The 13629-nt window shown below is 42.8% G+C and overlaps 1 protein-coding gene across 3 annotated transcripts; it reads right to left on the bottom strand.

The window, feature by feature from the left end:
- Positions 1–920: 920 nt before the first annotated feature.
- Positions 921–12617, bottom strand: LOC103711175 (auxin transporter-like protein 2). Of its 3 annotated transcripts, none has more exons than XM_039122564.1 (8): positions 12479–12617; positions 11238–11549; positions 10819–11004; positions 10553–10665; positions 10224–10407; positions 9901–9998; positions 2475–2940; positions 921–1458 (listed from the first exon to the last, which is right to left on the bottom strand). In XM_039122564.1, the coding sequence occupies exons 2-8, from the start codon at positions 11421–11423 to the stop codon at positions 1228–1230; spliced, it is 1464 nt and encodes a 487-aa protein (XP_038978492.1). In that variant the 5' UTR covers positions 11424–11549; positions 12479–12617; the 3' UTR covers positions 921–1227. The 3 variants fall into 3 exon arrangements, with proteins under 3 accessions (XP_038978492.1, XP_008795448.1, XP_008795449.1); XM_008797226.4 differs by lacking the exon at positions 12479–12617 and adding an exon at positions 11821–12404; XM_008797227.4 differs by lacking the exon at positions 12479–12617 and adding an exon at positions 11827–12404.
- Positions 12618–13629: the final 1012 nt, after the last annotated feature.

Genomic DNA, 13629 nt, shown 5'->3' with positions numbered 1-13629 from the left:
TGGCTCGTGCTGCGTGCCACCGTCGCCCCCTACGCTTCACAACCAAGCCTGACAGCTGGATCCATCTCAAACTGTAATTAATGTACTTTCATTAGTTATGCCTTCCAGTGATTGTCTCAGCAAACTTACTGTTGTCCGTTCCCATATGATCTTCCATTTGTGCTGTATTTATGGATGATCTAATCCAGAAGACCTTTTTTTATTATTATTTTACATGTGCAAGAAAGGTAGCTTTTTATAAATTATTTGTCTGCTTTAACCTAGAGAGGTATACTGGAAGAGGGCGTAGCAGTGCCGGAGGCTCCCGCTGCTGCTAAAGGTTTTGGCCGAGATTGGTTGGCAGCCAGCGCTATTTTCTCTAAAAACGGGAATCCATAGCCAAGTAAGTCCAGAAAGTCCCAAGAATACGTATGAAGAGTAATGCTCATCCAGACTGGACAGGGGCCATAACCACGGCTCGCCCCACTCCCCATCTTTTGTGGCCTACTACCATTCAGGGAACTGCTGATAAATGAAACAAAACCGACCGCACGTTGGCGTATGGTATTGAGAGACCTGAAAGCGGGATTAGGATATGAAGGCGTACAATAACAGGTGTTCAGGCAAGAATCTTGCCACCAAATATATAAGACATAAAAACCTGATCATGAAGCAAGTTGGTGCATGTGATAGTTGGATTAACGCAGCGCCTAAAAGCAAAAGGGGCAAGGCAACAGCACAACCCGGCAACGCGCGGGTCACGTGAAGAGGGAAGCGAGAAACTCCCTAGAGAAGCCATTCACAAGGGGGTCTTGCGTGTTCCACGGTAAACTATATCTAGTATTTCCACCTTAAACTTTGCGTCTCATTTGCACACCTCTCTGTCCTTCTAGAAATCATTTCTGCCACTTCACAGATTATAACATATATAAAGACAGATGTCAGAAAACTAGATCCAAAATAATATTAATATACCTATGCTTTGATAGCAACAGGAAGCATCACGATACCATCAAACTTGAAGTTATATCATCCAATAAAAAGGAGCAAAAAAAAAAAAAAAAACAAGAAGACGAAGAAGAAACCATATAACGAAGAACTGAAGAAAGGATCACCCAGACTTCTGTTGCTTCCCCCTTCTTTTGTATATTACAGGTGACAAAAGCCCAAAAAGAGTAATCAGAGAACTTTTTGGTAGAAGTAAGGAAGTTGAAGGGGAGGTTTATATGGGTCTTGTTTGGCCGCCGCTCAGTGCTGCTTCGCTGGCTTCTGCGGCGCGGGCGCAGCGACAGGGGCCTTGGGGCACTGGTAGCACTTGGCGAAGAGCCCAAAGGTGTCCACCTGCTCGATGAAATTAGCCATGCTGGCCCAGCCGCCGAGCCCAAAGCCCACCACCAGCACCCACACCACCACGAAGGCGTTCACCACGTACATGGCGGTCCAGCTCGGTAGGAAGAAGGGCGGCTTCTCCGCGGCGTTCTGCAATCAAAAGACGACAGCACCCCATCCATAATCGCACTCGGCAATTTTAGTTCACAATCAAGAAGCAATCAACAGGAGAGCAATATACGATAGCCTGGGAACGCAAGAAGAAGAAGAAGAAGAAGAGAAAACGGAATGCTGTCCTGTATCTATCCATCCATCCCACTCAAAAGGGGATAAAAGGATTCAATCATCCTGCTGTTTCGTGAATTCGATTTTTTTCATCTGTACGATCTTCGTACCACCAAATTACGCAATCGCCCCCTCCAAGCATGGGGGCTGTCAAGAAATCTGGAATCACGAAACTATCTTCCCCCCTAATATAATTGAGGTGCTGGGGGGATTTGAGAAAGAAAACTGAGAACCTGCGGGAAAGAAAGTTCTCCTCGCACAACTCCTGCGGTCGGGTGGTCAAGAAAGAAAACCAGGACTAAAAATGATCAGCCTGCGACCGCTAGCAAGTTTGAAGAGAAATGGGCGCAGACAGGTAAAATCATCGATGGGAATGGAAAATGAGAGATTACGTAATAAACTACCACAGTTCTAGAAGTTATATAAACCCATGCGCAAGAATTAAGCATGCATCGATCATCAGCATTTCCGTAATCCAAACAGTCGTAGAGCTCGTAATATTATGAGCTTAGGGTTAAAGCTTCTCGAATGATCGTCGTCCAAGATGGCGAACTCTCGGCATGCACATCAGAGAGGATGGCATGGAATATCGTTTTCAAGCAATTGAGCTGCATATGGCAGGAAAGAAGTAGCTCAAAAGAGAGATCATGTCAGACAGCACAATCAGGACGGGTAGTAGTTGGAAGGAGAGGGGTATCGGACCAAATGCAGGGGCGGAGACGGTGCTCTACTCTAGCATTCCAAGTGCCAGCTAACCACAGTCGACAAACATTTACCGGCAAGGTAGAAGAAGAAGAAGAAGAAGAAACATAAATCTGAAGGAGGTATGTGCAGAGATAGCTCGGGATAATATAGAAGGGGACGATGGCAGCAGTCCGTACCTGCCTGGCGGAGGCCTTGCGATAGGTGAGCATGTGGGCGAGGGAGGGGATGATGTAGACGGTGAAGCTAACGAGGAGGGCCCCGACGGTGGAATTGATGGGCCCGAAGAAGGGGAAGATGATGGCCAGGAACCAGATGGGGATAACCACGGGGAGACGGGCCAGCGCGCGCAGGCAGATGCTCTTCGTGCCATGCATGCCGATCACCTTCTCCCACACGAAGTAGAGGGGCGTGCAAGCAAATCCGAACGTGATGAACTGGTGGATCAGCATCAGGATCACCGCCGCGTCCCTGAACCTCGACTTGGGAAGAAGCGAGAAGGCGTTGGCGTGGGTCAGCAGCTGGTCCCCGAATGCCCAGTACATGGCCGCGGCCGACGGGAGCGTCAGCGTGAACACGTACAGCGTCGCCACCAGGTAAATGTACTTGAACTTCTGGGGCTTCCACATCGCATGCATGATCTCCCTGCAAGCAATATTCATGGCACAAATGTGAGGACCATAGAATGGACTCTCCATCGATCACAATGCCAAATTGCTATGGTCCCACTGCAAATGTGCCCATACATATACATAGAAGATAGGACTATCACACTAACAGCCGCTAGCTGCGCATGGTTCAGAATGTTGGAATAATCAACTCAAAGAACTCAAATAAAACTTAAATAATTTAATATCACTGAAACAACTGATTCCAATGCGTACCTCTTTGATGTCGTTTTCTTTAGATCCAAAATAAAATAGATAATACCTGTAGATCAGTCCGAGGCGTGTAGTCACTGTCTTTGAAAGAGATTCGCCTCCTTATATGCACCGGATTCTGGCGATCCCTTCCCAAGATACAACGGACCGTTGATTTTGTAGACGTGCACAATACTACAAAATCTCTTGAACTCCGCAGGAATTTTCTCTTTGCTCGTACACTATGGTTTGATAAGAAATGAAGAAAGAATAGAAAAAGGAAGAGTACAGAGCTTGAAATGATCACTCTGCTTAAAAGACCGTGAAGGAAACCAAGCTTAAAAAATTCAAGGAAAGGGATGAAGAACTCTGTTGTTTTTTTTTTTTCTCTCGGTGAAGCCCCTTTATCTTTGGCTTCACACCAGGAGACGTTAGGCCCCAACGTCTCCCTATTCAAGAGGTTTTTAATGACGGTCTTCCGTTGAGTTTTCCAACGGGTGGATCATTCAAGGGTCAGTTTCAAAACGTAAGAAATGAGAGACGGTTTCGTAACCGTTCTTCTCAAATTTCAAAAACTTCTTACATTTCCCCACCATTTTTGAAATTTTAAAAATTTAAAATAATTTTGAAAATAATAGAAATTCTGAAAATTCAAAGTACGAGCAATCAGTACACTTAGCTTTCGATAAAAGGTGTCTTCCGGACTTGAACCTTCTTCTAGTTGGTATTTTGCCATCCACACCGGTCCGAAGTGAACAAAGTCTTGAACTTGGACTTTATGTATAGATTTTAAAATACCGAACAACTAAGAGTTGACCCTGCATGTGAGTTCCATCGGGGTAGCGCATTACGGCCGTGCGCAGGTATCTTGTTTTGTGAGTGTCTCCTAGAGAACAAGCCTTAATTCTCTATTTGACTGCGGCCCCACAGTCACACTCACATCGGTGATATCTCCAAGGGTATACTGCAACTCTATACCCTGCTATAATAGCCTTGATATCATTAAGGCATTACGCCATCCTCCTGTCTAGTGCAGTTGAGCACCTGCTCCATAGAGATGGGTAGCGAACTGAGTTCACTTTAAATTTGGTGCTCCTACCAACCACTCAGTCAGCTTGTTTGTCCCATTGAACCTACATCTTGGGATCTCCAGTCAGATAGGTTGGGTTGCCGCTGACGGTGACTCAAAAATAGGCTTTAAACCCATCCCCCTCGAAGCATATTGAACTTGTCCTCTCGACAAGCCCTTGGTCAGATGATCTGCCAAGTTCTCCACTGATTTAATATAACTTAAAGTTATAACTCCAGTAGAGGTGAGCTTCCTTAAAATTTTATATCGAAGCTCAATATGCCTAGACGACTTTGAGTTGTGATTTTTACTTTTCACTTTTGCTATAGTCGCCTGATTATCACAGTTAATTAGAACAGCAGGAATAGGCTTATCCATCATGGGAATATCTGATAACAGACCCTTAAGCCAATCTGCTTCTCCACCAGCTAACTCTAAGGCTACCATCTCAGCCTCCATGGTGGATCTAGTAATCAAGGTCTGCTTGGAAGATTTCCAAGCGACTGCACCACCACCTAGTGTAAAGACAAATCCACTAGTGGCCTTTGTATCTTCGGAATCAGAAATCCAGTTAGCATCACTATACCCTTCTAGTACAATAGGAAAACCAGAATAGTATATCCCGTAGTTAATGGTGCCCTTCAAATATTTAAGAAGCCTTTCTATTGCATTCCAATGTGTTTTATCGGGATTACTAGTGTATCTACTTAGTCTTCCTACAGCATAGGAGATATCTGGTCTTGTACAGTTAGATAAATACATAAGACTTCCAATTAATTGAGAATACTTTAATTGGGAAACACTATCCCCACCATTTTTCTTTAATTTTATGCTAGGATCATATGGGGTACTAACTGGCTTGTAATTTTCATACCCAAATTTCTTTAACACCTTTTCAACATAGTGAGATTGACTTAGAACAATCTCATTTTGTGTCCTTCTAATTTTGATTCCTAAGATTACTTTAGCTAATCCTAGATCTTTCATGTCAAAATTATCACTTAAGTATTTCTTCACTTCAAAAATTGTGACATGTTCACTACCAAAAATTAAAATGTCATCTACGTATAAACATAGGATAATAATAGACCTATCAAATATTTTCCAATATACACATTTATCGAAGTCACAAATATTAAAGCCATATGATAAAATGACTTGGTCAAACTTTTCATGCCACTGTCTAGGAGCTTGTTTTAATCCATATAAGGATTTGACTAGCTTACACACTTTATTCTCTTGACCAGGAACTACAAAACCTTCTGGCTGCTCCATATAAATTTCTTCATCTAACTCGCCATTAAGAAAGGCTGTTTTCACATCCATCTGATGAATTTCAAGTTTATAAGATGCCGCCAATGCTATAAGCACTCGAATTGTAGTTATCCTAGTGACTGGAGAATAAGTGTCAAAATAGTCCATTCCTTCTCTTTGACTAAAACCTTTAGCAACTAATCTAGCTTTGTATTTTTCAATGGATCCATCAGGATTTTGTTTCCTTTTAAATACCCATTTGCATCCTAGTGGTCTAGACCCCGGAGGTAAGTCGGTTAACACCCATGTATTGTGTGAAAGGATTGATTCCATCTCACTTTTAATGGCTTCCTCCCATAGAGGTGCATCACTAGATTTCATTGCTTCAGCATAAGTCAAAGGTTCATCTTCAACAAGGAATGTGTAGAAGTCATCTCCTAGGTTTTTCTCTATTCTAGGCCTCTTGCTCCTTCTAAGTTCAACTTGGGGTTCTATTTCAGTGTTATCATTTTGTGATTTAGAGGATTCTCCTATTTCTAACTTTCTCTTTTCTTTCATAGGAAACACATTCTCAAAAAATACTGCATCATTCGATTCTTTAATAGTGTTCGGTGTAATGTCAGGTACATCTGATCGTACTACTAAGAATCGGTATGCGTTACTATTTTCCGCGTATCCTATGAAAGCTGCATCGAAAGTCTTAGAAGACAGTTTAGTCATCTTGCTAGAGTTAATTTTAACTTTTGCAAGGCAACCCCAAACTTTAAAATATTTTAGACTAGGTTTTCTACCCCACCATAACTCATATGGTGTTTTCTGGTTATCTTTAAATGGTATACGATTAAGTATTTTACATGCTGAAATTAGAGCTTCACCCCATAAATTGTTGGAAAGACCAGAACTAATAAGCATTGAGTTAATCATGTCAAGAAAAGTTCTATTTTTTCTTTCAGCAACTCCATTTGACTGAGGAGAATAAGGGGCAGTAGTCTCATGTATAATCCCATGTTCCTCACAGAATTTTCCAAATTCTGTTGAACTATATTCTCCTCCTCTATCTGACCTGAGTCTTTTTATTGTTTTCTGGGTTTGATTTTCAACCTCTGATTTATAAATTTTAAATTTTTCTAAGGCTTCATCCTTAGTTTTTATTAAATATACATAGCAGTATTTTGACATATCATCTATAAAGGTAATAAAGTATCTTTTTCCTCCTCTCGTCAAAATACCGCTCATCTCGCAAATATCACTATGTATTAAATCAAGAAGGTTAGTACTTCTACTTGTTGATTTAAATGGTTTCCTAGGTTGTTTAGCTTGAACACAAATTTCACATTTTTTGTTCTTCTCTAAATTATATTTAGGAATTAAATCTAAACTCATCATTCTTTTGAGAGTATTGTTATTCACGTGTCCAAGTCTACTATGCCACATCTCTAAAGAGTCAATATGCATAACAAGTGGAGAAGAAACATGTTTATTCATATTGTTGCATGGTAATACACTCAATTTAAATAGCCCATCAGCAACATAACCCCTCCCTACAAATGTCCCACCTTCGGTAATTACAACCTTATTTGATTCAAACACTAATTTAAAGCCTAACTGACTCAAAAGAAAACCACTAACAAGATTCTTGCGAACATCTGGCACATGTTGCACGTTGTGGAGAGTAATAATTTTTCCAGATGTAAACTTCAATTTTACTTCTCCTTCTCCAATCACTTGTGCAACACTGGAGTTGCCCATGGTCACAGTTCTCCCTTTAACTTCCTGGTAGAAAGAAAAAGAGGAAATATCAGAACATATATGGACAGTAGCTCCTGTATCAATCCACCATTCGGTTGGATTGTAGGCCAGATTTAACTCAAGTTTTGAGATTACTAACCTGTCCTCGGTTCCAGTAGAGCCAGAACCTGTTATCATATTTGCCTGAGGAGTCACTTTGTCACCTTGCCCCTTGACTTTGTCCTTTCTATGTCTACACTGTTTGGCAAAGTGTCCTGGTTTTCCACAGACATAACATGTTCTCTTGCTCTGTTCCTTTTGAATCTTTGGTTTTGGCTTCTCAAAGTGTTTCTTGGGTTTATTTCTCCAGAAGTTAGTTTTCTTCGTTTCTACTAAGTTTGCCTTTGCATTAACTTCTGAGTCAATACCCAAATCCTGTTTATGGTTATTCCTGTGTTTTTCTTCTATTTGAAGGGACACAAGTACTTGATCCAAAGAGAGGGTGTGTCTCTTATGCTTCAAAGAGACTTTAAAATTTGTCCAGGAAGATGGAAGCTTTTCTATTAGGGCTGCCGCCTGAATTCTCTCATCTATAGAAATACCCATTGCGATGATCTTCGCCACTATATTCTGGACTTCATGTGCTTGATCAATTACTGATTTTTGATCTACCATTTTGTAAGAAAAATATTCTCCTATGATGAACTTTTCTTCTGATTCAGTTTCTTTACCATATTTCGACTCAAGTTCATCCCACAATGTCTTAGCTGTACCCTCAGCTCTAGAGTAGATGTCGTATAAGTTATCATTTAGTGCACTAAGTATCAAACTTTTGCACAAACGATCATCTTTATCAAATTTGTATTTAGCAGCTGATCTGCCGGGTTCATGATCCATTGGGTCCTTAGTTGAAGGATTGTTTGAAACCACATAAAATAAATCTAATGTGTCTAACCAAGAATCCATCTTTGTTTGCCATCTAACAAAATTCTTTCCATCAAATGACTCGGGTTTCAGGATATCGTTTAATGAGTTCTTAACTTTATCCATCTTTGTATTTCAGAAACGAAATTCTCTTTCAAAAATGTTGGAATAATCAACTCAAAGAACTCAAATAAAACTTAAATAATTTAATATCACTGAAACAACTGATTCCAATGCGTACCTCTTTGATGTCGTTTTCTTTAGATCCAAAATAAAATAGATAATACCTGTAGATCAGTCCGAGGCGTGTAGTCACTGTCTTTGAAAGAGATTCGCCTCCTTATATGCACCGGATTCTGGCGATCCCTTCCCAAGATACAACGGACCGTTGATTTTGTAGACGTGCACAATACTACAAAATCTCTTGAACTCCGCAGGAATTTTCTCTTTGCTCGTACACTATGGTTTGATAAGAAATGAAGAAAGAATAGAAAAAGGAAGAGTACAGAGCTTGAAATGATCACTCTGCTTAAAAGACCGTGAAGGAAACCAAGCTTAAAAAATTCAAGGAAAGGGATGAAGAACTCTGTTGTTTTTTTTTTTTCTCTCGGTGAAGCCCCTTTATCTTTGGCTTCACACCAGGAGACGTTAGGCCCCAACGTCTCCCTATTCAAGAGGTTTTTAATGACGGTCTTCCGTTGAGTTTTCCAACGGGTGGATCATTCAAGGGTCAGTTTCAAAACGTAAGAAATGAGAGACGGTTTCGTAACCGTTCTTCTCAAATTTCAAAAACTTCTTACACAGAATACTCATCTTCTTTCTTTTTATCTCTTTTTTTTGAAAAAATTTAAGAATATTAACTATCAGTTTCATCCTACTGTGCGCATCACTCCGAGACCATGGCCGTGGAAGCTTCTTGTCAAAATATTCCAGCACATTAATTTGATTAAATAATTAAATATATAAATAAAAGAGGAATAAGGATAATACAAAACCAAAAACGCGGAAGAAACACTCAAACCACTGAAGCCCGAAGCTTTTTCTAATCTTCCTGTTTAACTTTTATGGTCATGACGAAAGCACGGGAATTAGCTGGACATTGGAATATGTATTCTAAATAAACTAATGATGATAATAGCAAATCATTGCTAAGCTAACGGCGCTTCCCAATCACGATCCCATACTTCACCTAGAAATATAGCGAACTTCAATCTTTATGCCTTCCATCATTCATACTCCTTTCCCTTCCTCGCCTCTAAAAGATTCTTTTTAATAATAAATTTGAGCGAGAAAAGATTCCCTGCAGCATGCCAACGGGTTGATCTGGTTACCACTGATTTCCACAGCTTGTTGCCACTGAACTCCAGAAGTTCCGGTTCCACTACAAATCCTAGTAACTCTCAAATGGTGTTGATTAATTAGCTGGTCTAAATGTAAAGAAAGAAGTCTTAAAAGGAATGGCCATGCTTAAGTAATGTAAGGAGAGAACGATGTGGGGACCGGAAAGATGGGAAATGATCTCCAGATCCGGTGGTGTCCGGCCCACCAGCCAGCAAAAGCTGCCGATAGAAGGGGCGGCCGAAAAGAAAGGCAACAGATCCCTAGCAGGCGGCGGCTTCTTGAGAATTGGGTAAAAAGGTGGAAAGAGAAGGTAGGGAGAAATTATAACTTCAAAAAAAAAAAAAAACAAAGCACTTATTGCTACGCTGCTGAAAGGGCGGGGGGAGCGGGCGGGCTACGGGTCTACTGGTGCGAGTAATAGCAGCTTACACGGTGACGGCATGGCCGCCGAAAGTGTAGAGTATGTTGGTGGCGCCGGTGAAGTAGAGGACCAGCTTTGTGGGAGCCGAGTGCGTCGCGCCTTCAACCTGGCACGCAAAACAGCATAAAAAAATAGCCACCGGTTAAAATAATTATACCACCACCTGCCCTGCTGGTTTTCATCATTCCTTCTCCTTCCAAGAAATTAACTCCCGAGATAGAGAGATGGGGGCAAAGGTGCGATGGGCCCCCAAAGAAATGTAAGAAAGCGAGCCGAACCGAACGGCCGCGTAATCATTCATTACAAGGATGAAAGGATGGGGATGGGGTACCTGGCCGTTGACGAGAGCGGCGACGGTGAGGTACCAGGCGGTGTAGGTGGTCATGGCCAGGCCCAGGAAGGACCACATCCGGTAGTTGTGGAAGGAAGGGATGAACACGGTGGTCGCGCAGCAGGCGCCGAATATGTACGTCCACGTCCTCTTGTCCAGCCGGTCGTTGATGTAGTATATGTTGCTGTACCACCACCACAGTTGATCATCCAAAAATTTTGATCAGTTCCAGCCAACAAGTACAGCTCCCAGGTAGCTCGGCTATTTGAGGTTTTGAACTTATTCCGGGAGCCGGATTGGATTGGAAAATAGGAGAAGAACAACCATACCTGGCACAAGCAATCAGCTGGATAACGGAGCCGAAAAGAAGGAAGGTACAGTTGAAGGCCAGACCGACGGCTTTCCAGTAAGGCCCAAGCAGCCCATCCAGCACCTCGAACCACTGCTCCCACAAAGCGGAAAAAGGTAGACAGACAAGGATAATTCCGTCATTATGGTGCTCGAATTTGTTACATCTAGCAGGGCCCCTAAAATTCCAGAATCCAGAGGATCCTGGGCCGGGAGCGGGACGGAGGAGGAAGAGGAAGAAACGGACCTGGATGACGTGATTCTTGAAGCTGACGTTCTCCTTCTCCTTGCGGGTTCGGTACTCGACGTAGAGGACGCTGATAAGGTAGGCCGTCCAGCTGCCCATGAAACCGTAGAACAGCTGCAGCAGCAGGCCGGACAGCATCCCCAGCTGCGAGAACGAGTATGGCAGCGTCAGCAGAACTTGGGCCACCTGCGCGCGCATGCGGGAAACCCGGACGAAACCATCAGATTTCATACAAATACGAACTTTAGCCCCTACTCTGTTTCTCAAAAAATAGGGAAAGGGATTCGATCGCAAAATTATTAGAATTAAAAACGATTCAATCTGACTACGAGAGGGGAAAGCCAAAAGGTCAAGCAGGGGAAAAAAAACAGAGAGAGAGTGAAGGAAACAAAAAGAGAAATGGTGGAAGACGCATATACTTGATTGGAGGCGCAGCTGAACCAGGCGTCCCAGACGGAACCGCCGTGCCAGAGGAGGCTCTTCATGCTGAACATAGGCTGCGGCTCCTCCGCCCTCTCCTCCCCCTCCTCCTTGCCGTTGCCGTCCTGCTCCGTCTCGTTGAAGCTGGCAACGATGGCCTCCTCCGCTTGCTTCTGCGGCAGCATCTTTTCGTGGTCCTTGCTTTATCGCCTGGCCGACGCTGAGATCCCTTCCCCCCTTCTCGTCTCCTCTCCGACAACACCAGCAGCAGGAGCGAGACCGGCGGAGCGAAGGCCGAGATCCGCACCGATCTACGATCCAGAGAGCAACACGACAAATCAGAGCCGCGAAAACGATATCTAAGCGTTGTTAACAGAATTTTTTTCCTTTATATTTTTTATTTTAAAAAAAAACTGGAATTCCCGTTCGCAGCGCGGCGGATCTCTTTCAGGCCACAGCTACCCAGGAAGAAGAGGGGAAATAAAAAAAAAAAAAAAAAAACTACCTCTAAGGAGTGATGGAGTGAAAATAAAAAATAGAAAGAAAAATCAAAGAAAATAAATTAGCAGATGGTGGTATTACTAGTACCGCCACCACCGGTTTAATGTCGCACGGGGGAAAGGGAAGCAAGCAAGGGATCGAGGGCGCGTTCGTGGCTCGCTCTGGAACCGATAGATAGGAGAACGGGAAGGGGCAGTGGGGATCCCAGAGAGCGCTCTTCGTTTTTCGATTCACCCGTTTTCAGGAAAGAGGAAGCAAGCGACAAGTGGCGATGGGAAATAGAGTAGCGGAATGCAAAATGAAAGAAGCGTGAACAGAATAGAGAGTTGGTGAGACATAAAAGAGTACGACGGACGGTCCGTTTGAACTTTGAACTCCTCGGCCAGCAAACCACTGGCGGAGCTCTCTCTCTCTCTCTCTCTCCAGGGCCCAGCCGATTCGACCTAAATGCGCGCCCCGAGACCCAGACGAGAAACGAAAAGAACTGAGAGCCTTCGTGCTGAAATGTGGCAGGCAGGCAGGCAGGCAGGCGGAGGGATGAGAGTAAAGGGGAGAGATTCAGAGAGAAACCTCTTCCTTCCCCCCTCTCTGGCCTCCTAACTGCCTGCCTTTTTTCCGCTGCCTCCTCTCTCTCACTCTCTCTTAATCTTAGCCCCCTGCTTTTCCTCAGTAAGTAAGACAGGGGTCGGTTCATTTGAAACTTTAAGAGGAGGAGCAGAGAAAGAAGGAAGAGGCGCACCTAATCCGGGGATTGGATTCCTTCGTAGAAATGTGGATCTTGGAGAAAAGGAAACGTAGCTAGCCGGGCGGGGATGTGAACAGAGGAAAGCCCGTAGGCGGTCTTTTATAGGGGAGGAACCGTGGTTCTTTTTCTTTTTTTTCTTTTTTCTTTTTTCCTTTTTTTTTTTTTTGCTAAGGCGCGCGAGTGGGAACCGGGGTTCTTCTCCCACTCGTTCTCTGCCACTTTATGGCGAGCAATCACTGCTACTTACCAATGTGGGTGGGGGCAGCAACGAGCTTGCCCCCTGAAATTATTGATAATAGAGTTTAATGCGCCGGAAGGAATGTACGAAATAACTTTTTTTTTTTTTGGTTAATGCCACATCGCCTATAGCATGCCTCTTAACACAGAAATCCAAGAATTATGTTGGGATGGACCTCCCGTTTACCAACCGAGGCCGTCCATCTTTTAATTTTTTGTAAAAAAAATTGAGATACGCGTGTCAAAGTTGAGGCCATCCACCCATATACACTTATTATTATTATTATTATTAAACTTCTATATATCAATATGTTTGGAGGCATCTATTGAATCATTAAATGATTAATATGTATCAATTTATCTATAAGTATGTATTAGATTAGTGTCTGCGTGTGTATTGGCATCAAATTCCCTATTATATGATTTCAAGTTCTACATTTATATAACTTTTGCAATCTCAAGATAATCCCGCCATTTACATTTGATTTAAAAATCCTACAAATATGTTGAGAAAGAACGTCTTATGGATGGATGAAGAGTGATTTGACAAAGAAGAAGAGAGGATGCAAACAATTTAAACTTACAAGATAGATGGATTTTATTAGTCAGAGAAGTTGCGTTTCTGCAAAAAATTTCGATGTCTATGTTAAGGCGCATGCTACTTAAGATGTGGCATCCTATGTGATTTTCTTAAAGGATTTTTGTTAGTAGCCCAACTAAAAACGAAGGAAGAAAAGAAGCTAGGAATCTGGCCCTGGCAGCCGAGTTATCAGGAAATGAGCCAGCGCCTGATGGCTTTCCGCGGCCATTCCATTACGGGAGGAGAGGCTTAACCGCACCTAGAACTGGCCTTTTTATAATGTTTAACCAAGTTGCCTTCTTTTGCCGAGCGATTACTGCCGCTTTAT

This window comes from Phoenix dactylifera, unplaced genomic scaffold (assembly GCF_009389715.1).
Source record: "Phoenix dactylifera cultivar Barhee BC4 unplaced genomic scaffold, palm_55x_up_171113_PBpolish2nd_filt_p 001579F, whole genome shotgun sequence".
NCBI lineage: Eukaryota > Viridiplantae > Streptophyta > Magnoliopsida > Arecales > Arecaceae > Phoenix > Phoenix dactylifera.
Note: the sequence above shows the minus strand (reverse complement) of the source record. Positions and strands in the feature narration are given on the sequence as shown.